This window comes from Quercus lobata, chromosome 1 (genome assembly GCF_001633185.2).
Source record: "Quercus lobata isolate SW786 chromosome 1, ValleyOak3.0 Primary Assembly, whole genome shotgun sequence".
Taxonomy (NCBI): domain Eukaryota; kingdom Viridiplantae; phylum Streptophyta; class Magnoliopsida; order Fagales; family Fagaceae; genus Quercus; species Quercus lobata.
In genome coordinates, this window is record NC_044904.1 from 55,604,656 (window position 1) to 55,615,366 (window position 10,711).

Sequence of the window (10,711 nt, forward strand, 5' to 3'; positions counted from 1 at the left end):
TATGTAATTTCCCTTTCCGCATCAACTCCTCTATCTGCTCCTTTAGGTCTCTACAATATTTCGTGTTGTGGCCGTGATCTTTGTGGAATCGGCAGTACTTTTTCTTGTCACGGACATTGGGGGATGCGTGCAATGGTCTTGGCCATTTGAGATAATGCTCGTCCTTGATCTGTGTTAAAATTTTGTCAACAGGCATAACCAAAGGAGTAAATCTTACCGTCCGAGGACCTTTATCATCTCTCTTCTTGTTCCCGTCATTGTTCCGACGATCTGGATGCTCTCTCTTTTGACCCCTATGGTCATCTTCTTTCTTTGCCTTGTCTCCTGCTTCCCTACATCCTTTATGGCTGCCAAAGCATCCTCAGCATTCATGTATTTCAGTGCCTTTAGGAGCATTTTTGCCATCGTTTTTGGTGGATTCTTTGTGAGGGAGGCCACGAGATCTCTGGATCTCAGTCCCGCTTTGAAGGTCGTCAGCTGCACCTTGTCATCGGCTTCGTCCACTTCTAGAGTCTCCTGAGTAAAGCGTTTTACGTACGACCTTAGAGTTTCCTTCTCTCCTTGCCTAATGGTGAGTAACTGGTCTGTCAGCCTTTTTGGACGCTGTCCCCCTATGAAATGACGTAAGAAGGCAGCTTTGTGAACCATTCCCTTGTAGCTCCTTTGAGAGTGGTGGGAAAGGACCAACACAGTATTTCGTCCGGTGGCTGTTGAAGACCTAGAGTCATCTTGAAGGTATTAAGGTGATCCTGAGGGTCTCTGAGTCCGTCGAACGGCTCAAGTTGAGGTAAGCAAAACTTCGACGGTACAGGGCATTCAAGTATCGCCGTGGTGAAAGGCGAATCCATGGCCCTTACCATTCTGTCTACGCTTCGATCCGTCTTTTCCTTAATGGCGCTCCTCAGTTCATCCATCTCCTTCCTCATTTCTCGAAGGAGATCTAAATTCTGCTCGTCCGGAGTAGTTGGCCTCTAAGGGGTACCCCTCCTGTGGCTATTCCCTTCTCCTTCTAGGTTACCCTTAGACCGGTTCTCTTCCTGTTGAGCCTGTTGGACCTGCTGGAGTCGTAACTTCATTTCCTGGTTTTGCTTGGTGAGTTCTTCAATGGTGGCTACAAGGGCTTGGACTTGCTGGGCCAAGGCTACAGAATCTGGATTGGGTTCCATCTGAATGTAGAGGGTTGATGGAAACTATATTTTCAAATATGAATCTGAAAATGTCGTTCCCACAGACGGCGTCAAACTGATAAAGCGTGAATTCGTTAGTCAAGGTGGGCAGATGGAACTCCTTGTCAACGCGAATGTATCCTTTATGAGGGTCATCGGTGTGGTGCTTGCCACAATGCCTCCGATGCCAAAGTTAGAACAAAGAATCACTTTGTGAAATGAAAATGGAAGAACAAGATAATGATGGATACTTTCTTAGATTGTGAATGTATGTACCTTCTACTAACAATGTGAGGGCTTTATATATGTGATTTTGGTTGCTAGCTGTTGGGGTGTTAATGCCTTGTTTAGTAACGCCTCCTGCCCAATAATGGGGCTTTTAATAGGCTCTCAACGGTCTGCTCAGCTGGTTTCGTAACTGCTCAAGTCACTGGCTGGTTTCATTGAATGATTTTCTTGCCCCCGTCAGTGATGACTGATTTCCTCGTCAATAGGGATGACCTCGTCATTAGTGCTGACTTCGTCAAGGGAACGTAAACTCGTCACTCCCATCAATCTTCATACACCATGACTTAAAAAAATTATTGAATAGTTCTACCTCTCATTTAATGTCTATTTTATACAAATCATCAACCAATAAATATATGATAATGGTAAAAAATGTTATAGATAAGATTATGAAAAATATGATAAAACTATATATATAAAAAAATAAAAATAAAAAACTCTTTATAAAGTCTAGGGACTAAAATAGTATTTTATCTAAAAAATTATCACGCGCAATGCGCGGGTCTGCGACTAGTATTATTAAAAGTTGAAACGTGACATTTATTGCTCCTGAGCTTCTATTGTGCCACCTCATCGCCACGTCATTCATCACATAATTATTATTTATAATTTACTCTTTTTTTTTTTTAACAATATATATACATATATATATATATATATAAATAGATTATTGACTTTACATATTCATCTTTGTCAGTTTTAACATCTATATATATATATTTCTTTTTTATTTCCAATTTTCCTATAATTTTTTTACATTCACTTATTTTTTAAATATTTACACTTTCGTCAACCTTTCTTCTTCCCTTACCTTTTCATCTCCCCACGACCCTCACTTTAATATTGCTATTCATCTTTCCCTTCATCTTCCTTTATTTGTCTCTTCTTATCCCTTCCTTCTTACTATAAATTTGTCACTCTTTTTTATTCTTTGCATAATTTTCTCTCACAAAAAGGTTTTCCCTCTCTCTCTCTCTCTCTCAAAATGTTTTGGTGGATTTTTATTTTTTATTGCATCTCTGCTTTAGGTTGATAAATTTTTGTGTTTTTAAGAACTTTAATTTAGGTTGATACAATTTAGTTTTTGTGTTTTAAGTTATTATTATTATTATTATTATTTTGCTCTTTGATTGTCAAATTTTAATCCAATTACATTATAAAAAGTTAAAGATAGTAAATAAAAATAAAATAGTATTCCATTACATAACATAATTTGGATAATTTAGTATTTATTGTTATATCTTTTAATTTTTTTTATTTTTTTCTTCTCTTCTATTTAACTCAATATTGAAATTCAACCACATCCTCCTTATCATTAAATTATTTATATTTTCTCTCTCCTTTTGTTTTAAAAAATAAAAAATGTAATATTTTACTTAAATTCAAATAAAAGAAAATTGTGCTCATCAAATTATACTCTTTTTTTTTTAACATTTACACTTTCTCCCACCTTTCTCCTTCTCTTTATCTTTTCATCTCCACAAACATTCTACCTTGATATCACTCTTCCTCTTTCCTTTTATCAACCTTTATTTTGTTTCTTTTTATTATCATCCTCTTAGTATAAATTTGTCATTCACTCTTCCATTCTTTACATAATTTTCTCTAAAAAAAAAAGTGGTTATTTCCCACTCTTTCTCCCTTAATTTTTAGGTGGATTTTTATTTTTATTTTTCTTGCATCTCTTTAATAGCTTGATAAAGTTTTGTATTCTTTAGAACTCTATTTTGGTTGATGGGATTTAGTTTTGTGTTTTAAGTTTTTTATTTTTATTTTTTTATGACTTTGATTGTTAAATATTATCATATTGCATTATAAATAATTAAAAATAGTTTACAAGAATGTAATATTATTATATTACATAGAACTATTTGGATAAGTTAGTGTTTGTTGTTATGTATTTTTTTTTTTCTCATATAATTTTATTTAACATTTAAATTTAGCCACATCCCTCATATATATCATTAAATTATTTATATTTCCACTCCTTTTTTATTTTAAACATTTTAAAATATAATATTTTGCCTAAATTAAATAAATAAAATTGTCCACATTAAGGGGAGTAATGCTAGGGAAATAGTCATTCTCACACCCAATGCATCAAAGGAAAAATGAAATACAAAACAAATCAAGTTAGAAGCACTAAATTAAAAAAAAAAAAAAAAAAAAAAAAAAAAAAAAAAAAAAAAACTAAAGGATGTAAGGAGAAGTAAAAAAAACTTTATAGTATAGTAACATAAACTGTTAAATTCACTTAAAAAATTAAATCAACAATCAACAATTAAATACAATCATAGTACTAAATTTAAATTTAAAACTAATCAAACTTTAACTATGGAAACCATATTAATCATAACTAAAAAAGAGATGTTCTCTAATTGTAAGGACACGATTCGTGACGGACCGTAACAATGTTGGGTTCGCACGTAAAAAGGCCCAGACAATATGATTTGTAGAGCGTGGGTGTAAAGAGCTAGGTTAATTGTGGTCTCCCTTATAAAGATTCGTTCCCATGCATCCTAAAAGCCTAAAGTTGGTACAGCAATCCTTTTCTTTAGTGATCAAGGCAACTCTTTTTCTCTACTCTTGCTTTCCTCTTTCTTTTTCTCTGTTTTTCTCTCTCTTCTTCTTTTTGTTTCGATCCCTCTTCCTCATGCTCTTCTTTTAGTTTATATACCCCCCGCAGTGTTCCATCCTCATCGCACACGTGTAGGTTGGGTCCGGAGGATTTCTTTTTGTCCCATCTAGCACCCCCTGGAACTTCCTATGGGCAGCTGTAAGGCTGCTTCCTTACTGTTCAGGTATCACCTCCACATTAATGCGGCCAGAGAGTTAGTTGAGAGGTCATTAATGCGGAGGCAACTGTAGTGATAGATATTTGTCTGCCTTATCTCTTTCGTCCTTGGTCGGTCATTCTATCTTTTACGGTGACCTAATTCTGAGGTTTGGTTGCGATAGGATCACGTCCTAATCGTCCTCGGACGCACACTGCCGAGGATTATGGTGTCCTCGGACGAGTACAGAACCCTACCCTTGTGATGTTGACTACCATCGCCTTCAGTAACTACATTATGACCTGACTTGGCCTCCTCGGACGGATATGCATCCTCGGATGGGCCGCGGGCCCAACATTCCTGAATCAATCCTGAACTTTATGGGTCTATTGATTGAACAGTCCCCACACTAATAATAGTAGAAATTACATAAGAAATAAAGTTAGAAAATTTAAAAATCCATTTTTTGACATTTCATTTAACCTTATTTATAATATATATATATATATATAATTTTCATACACTATTACGTTTTGAAATCTAATGAACAAAATTACCTCTCATTAATCGTCTTTGTTATGCAAATCATTAGTTAGTAAATATATAATAATAGTAAGAAGCGTTACAAATGAGATCACTAAATATATATATATATATATATATAAAATTAACTAGCAACTATTATTATGGAGTAGTAGTCTATAATTTTACGCATCCAAAAAATTGAATATATAGAGTTTTCTTAAAAGTATATGTAAAGATTCACTATATGTGTATGTATAAAGGTAAAAAAAAAAAAAAAAGTATATTTAAGGTTTTTATTAACTTAAAAACTAAAAAAAAAACCAATGGCTAATAACTAAGATTATAGTGTTAATAAAATATGTAATGAGACCATCCTAAAAAAATTATCATGTGCAACGCGCGGATGTGCGACTAGTTTATAATAATAATTGATAAAGTGAGAAAACGTGTTGCGTGTGGGTTGCACTGTGCAATGCAGCCTATGCTGTTGTGCGCCTATGCAGTCAAATGTGAGATGTCCAACCTGTACTCCTATGGCGAAGTGTAAAAGCAAAAAACATGTCCAATCTAGGGCCGGCTCAATAGGTGATGTAATTGATGGAATCTCCTAAGGCCCCCAAATAAAAGAAGGCCCCACTTGTAAAAAAAATTATATATATAATATATTTATCTATATATTTTAATTAAAAAAAATTTAAGCACTTTTATTGGTCAATAAAATGCATTAAAATGGCCCCATTATATCCTAAAATGCAAAAGATTAACAAGTAAAAACAAAAAAACAAAAATAGTCAAACTTCAACTAACAAAATTAAATTTTAGGAGACAAATTTATTAACTCATTCTTTTTTAAAAAGGAAAAAAAACAAAAATAGTCAAACTTCAGCTAACAAAATTAAATTTTAGGAGACAAATTTATTAACTCATTCTTGAAATATGCTAAAATCAAAATTAATACCAGACAAATTCATTAATAATACAACGTAATTGTCTTGAAATATGCTAAAATAGAGATTAAATTTCAAAAAGAAAATAAAAATCTCTCATCTCTCTATCTCTCTGCCTCTCCATCTATATTCTTACCTTTATTTTCTTCATTTTCATCTTGATTCTTGATCTTTTTCCATAAACTCAATCTAGCTTGAAATTTTTCTTTGTTGATTCCCTTCAATTCACAACAAATTCAAAATTGAAAAGGGGAAGCGTACTAGAGGTAATCTTCTTCCCCTCTGTATCTTTCTGAAAATAAAGATGATGAATATGCTATTTATTTAATCTAAATTATATATTGTGGGGCCAAATAATTTGTGGTCCCAGCCCACTTTCCATTAGGGCCCAAGGCCCGTGCCGAGGAGAATAGTTGCCGAGGACAAGTATTAAAATACCAAATAGTCTAGGAATGCAGCAGAGGATGACCATGTCCTCGGCATCCCAATGCCTAAAAGGGAAGAACGACACCTCATCAAAGGCAACCTCCAAAGCGCTCCCAGAAGAAAAGGCGAGTAGAATGGGACACGCACGGGGGTACAGTGTGGGATTGGTTCAAGGAGAAGACGTCACCTCCGCATTGAGTGCGCCAACAAATGTCCTAACCATATTGATGGGAAAAGACCCCTGAACAGTGTGGCTTCGGTTATTGCAACTAACAAAAAGTAGGGGGAGGCGGCTGACGGGACAGGCACTCAAGTAGGTATCTGCCTGATTGACAGATGGAAGGTAAGGATCAACTGAGAATGGCTATATAATGTAAGGATTCATACGCCAAAGAGGGAGGAAGCTTCATGGGCAAGATCCATGGACAAACCTAGTTAACCTCTACGCGTTCACCATGAACACCATGACTAACCACTGTCCAGTGACTAAGGCCTATTCTTTCAGCCCATGCTCTACAAATTTTATTGTTTTGGCCTTTAACGTACAGACCTAATACCAGTTGGGATCGTTACAAATTCAGTCCTTACATTTATATTTTTAGTTTATTTCACTGCACAATTGATTGATGGAACACGTTTTTTGTCATAGGATAGGCTGAGAAAATATTGATACAAAAATCTGCTATGATAAGACCCTTTTTTGCTATGATAGGACATGTTTTTTGCTTTTACACTTAGCCATAGGAGTACAGGCTGGACATCTCACATCTGCACTGTGTGGCCCACAGACAACACGTTTTCTCACTTTATCAATTATTATATCATTTAATAATTTGATGTGTATCATATCAACTCATTTGTATTATAGTGGCACTAATTTATTGAACCATGTAATAAATTAATTTTTATTTGTGCAGGTTTAGACTTTAAAGTGGTCATGGCTTTAGAAAAATTACAGAAACTTAATTAGTAATTTTGCATCTCAAAAGCAAAAAAAATATATTTTAAATAAAAAAAATCAATATATATTATTAGATTAATATTTAAATATAAAAAGGCTCCACTTAAAATTTTCGCCTAAGGCCCCCAGAGTTGTTGAGCCAGCCCTATTCCTATCATAGCATAAAAGGGTCCTATCATAGCAGAATTTTGTATCAATATCTTGCATCAATATTTTCCCAGCCTGTCATATGACTAAAAATGTGTTCCATCTATCAATTGTGTAGTGAAATAAGCTAACAAAAATATAATTTAAATTAAATAAATAGCAAACTCATCATCTTCATTTTTGGAAAGATAGAGAGGGGAAGAAGATTACCTCCGCTATGCTTCCCTTTTTCAATTTCGAATTTGCTGTGAATTGAAGGGAATCAACAAAGAAAAATTTCAAGCTAGATTAAGTTTATGGAAAAAGATCAAGAATCAAGATGAAGATGAAGAAAAGAAAGGTAAGAATATAGATGGAGAGGCAGAGAGATAGAGAGATGAGAGATTTTTCTTTTGTTTTTGAAATTTATAATCTCTATTTTAGCATATTTCAAGACAATTATGTTGTATTATTAATGAATTTATCTTGTATTAATTTTAATTTTGGCATATTTCAAGAATGAGTTAATAAATTTGTCTCCTGAAATTTAATTTTGTTAGCTAAAGTTTGACTATTTTTGTTTTTTTCCTTTTTAATCTTTTGCATTTTAGGATACAATGGGGCATTTTTAATGCATTTTATTGACCAAGAAAAGTGCTTAATTTTTTTAATTAAAATATATAGATAAATATATTATATATAAATTTTTTTTTTACAAGTGGGCCCTTCTTTTATTTGAAGGCCTTAAGCGATTACATCAATTGCATCACCTATTGAGCCAGCCTTGTTTACACCCATAGGGTTATAAACCTTCAAAAGGCACCAATGGATAGTTACAATGTTTTATAAAATTGTTCATAAGGCTTGAAAATTTTTCAAACGTTTAAAACAGTTATCAGAAAATTCTACAAAAATTTAGTTCTCACATGTCTAGATCGATCGAAAGGAATCGAGCATCAATCGAAAGATCTTTTCGATCAATCGAACAAAAATCGAACACCGATTGAAACAAGCAGAAACTTTTAGTCATTATTTCAATCGATTGAAGAGAAGTCTCGACCGATCAAAAATCCTAGAACTTGAATTTTCACAAAGAAAATTACAGAACTTGAATATCCATTTTATTCATTTTACAAATGAATAATCTTCAACCTTATATTATTATTACAACATATTGTTGTAGATACCTATATATACAACAACTTTATATTCCATCCTTAAAAAAATGGAATATAAAGTACATTATTGTGATGTACTAATATTCCATACTTAATATGGAATGTACGGATTGGTGATAAAAATACAACTCCTGGGAAAAAATTACAACTCTTTGAGTTTAAAAAGTTATAACTCCAATAATATTTGACAAAGATTGCAATTGTTAGGAGAGACACAACTTCTCATAGGATAATCGTGACTCTCTATGAAAGGTTGTATGATCATCTATAAATAAAAGGGTTGTGGGGTAGGCTTGTCCGCGGGTCGGTCCGGGACGAGTTTGTGCCTAACCCAAAACCAACCCGATCACTTCGGGTCTCTTAAATCTGGACTCGCTGCCGACCCATTGAAGGCAACGATTCGGGTGGTCAGACGTCACCGCTTTTCGGTCAGTTTTCAGTCAGGTCTTGGACTGTGTGAATCGTCGTTGGATTTTGCCGAAATCTGCTTATTTTTGCTAGATCTGACCAAAATTGAAGAGATCTTGGTTGATCTCAACGAGATTAGGCCAAATCTTGAAAAGATCTCGCCGGATCTCGACAGGTCGGACAAAATTAGACTGGCGAACCACTCCAATCAGCAGAGAAAGCTATTTCTGGTGTGTTTTTTGGTCTGGTCAGTTGAAAATTAGTTTTCCATGCTCTAACTCGTCAGTCGACTCGCCAGTTTTGGGTTTTAGGAGTGAAGATCCGCCGCCAACCGATACCAATGTCAGGCTGGCCGGTTCTCGGGCTAGATCAGCTAGGTTGGGCGGGTGGGTTGAGTACCAGGTCTGGTTGGACACCCCTACTGTGGGGTCATGATATGTCCCATACGGTATTGTGATTCTTTTATATGGCAGACATTATTAGTAGTCTAGCTAGTATTATCAGATCATGTTTTAAACAGTCTCCAACAAGAACTGTGTGAATCATTGTCTTTTGTGGTAGATGATGTTGTGGGTGACTGACAAGTCGTGTAGATGTAGAGGAACCTTGATGCCATTGGCACTGTATGTTCAATTTCCCACCTACACACTTTGATGGAGATCAAGGCACCGCTTCGAAGGATCTCGTTCAAGTACCAATTGGGCCGGTTACAAGAGCACGAGCAAAGAAGTTCAAGGATGTACTCAACGGACATTCATCCAAGAGTTATGGGCTCAAGCAAACTCGTGGAGGCCCATTGAGCATGATCCACGTGAGCAACAAAAAATCGTCACCTTGATTCAAGTTCTAGAAGGATCCGATCAAGGCTAAGAATTGGCATGAAATATTTTAGGTCTATATAAAAAACGTTATTCTAGGTTTAGGTGATTTATTTCCTTATTTTTAGGTGCATTTAATGCTTTTTAGGTCAAACTTTATTCCTAATATGGTTAGGTATCAATTAGGAGTTATTTTAGAATATATTTTCTTGTCTGTCAAGTTTTAAGGAGCCCTTAAATAGTCATCTAAGTCTGTAAACGTTTTTCATATATTATTGATAAAAACTTGTGAGGTTTATTCTCTTTGGTTCTTTGAAGAACTACTCGAACTTATCGAGAATTCCCGTGGCATTCATCTCGACTTATCAAACGGAGTTTCCACCACCATTTGTGGCGTCTTCCTTATACCAAGGTTCTTGTTTGTCATAAACAACGGGTCGAGGTCTCCCATTTGAATCTGTCCATAGAACGATCTTGGGTTCCCTTTCGTTGTTGGGTCTCGTTATTCTTGACGGGGTTCACATCACACTTTGTCCTAGGAACACACATTTATGTTCATTCTTTCTCCTAGTCTTTGCATCTACTATTTACAATAGCTTCCATGTTAAAGACTCTAAATTCCGTGTTCCTATGCGAATCTTATCTCCTAGACTAGCTTCCTTACCCACATTCTTCTATCAAGGTGCATGTGGCCACTATTAGTAGGAGAAACTCCTATGAGTATCTATAGTCGATCCATTTATAATAAGATGACTACATTTTAGTATAATCAGTAACCTCCTAAAACCACATACTCCTTTTTCTTGTTATGTGATCAATTGTGAACAAAATATATGATTCTAAACACATACACATTGAATGCCTTATATAACATGCTTATGAAAAGGTTAATATCCTTTTCTCACAATCAAAATAGTTTTCATTATATGTGATAATAAAAAAAAAAAAACAATAATAATATCATTATAAAAGAATTCAAGATTCAAGGTTTGTTTGGATACCGCTTATTTGCTGAAAATTGAAAATTTATTGTGGAAAACACTGTAACAAAATATTTGTTTTAAAGGCAAAACACTGTTCACGAACATTATTCA

General features: G+C 34.6%; 1 protein-coding gene across 1 annotated transcript; it reads right to left on the bottom strand.

Moving 5' to 3' along the window:
• Positions 1-213: 213 nt before the first annotated feature.
• LOC115956011 lies at positions 214-648 on the bottom strand. The gene has a single exon (XM_031074461.1). The coding sequence runs from the start codon at positions 646-648 to the stop codon at positions 214-216; it is 435 nt and encodes a 144-aa protein (XP_030930321.1).
• Positions 649-10,711: the final 10,063 nt, after the last annotated feature.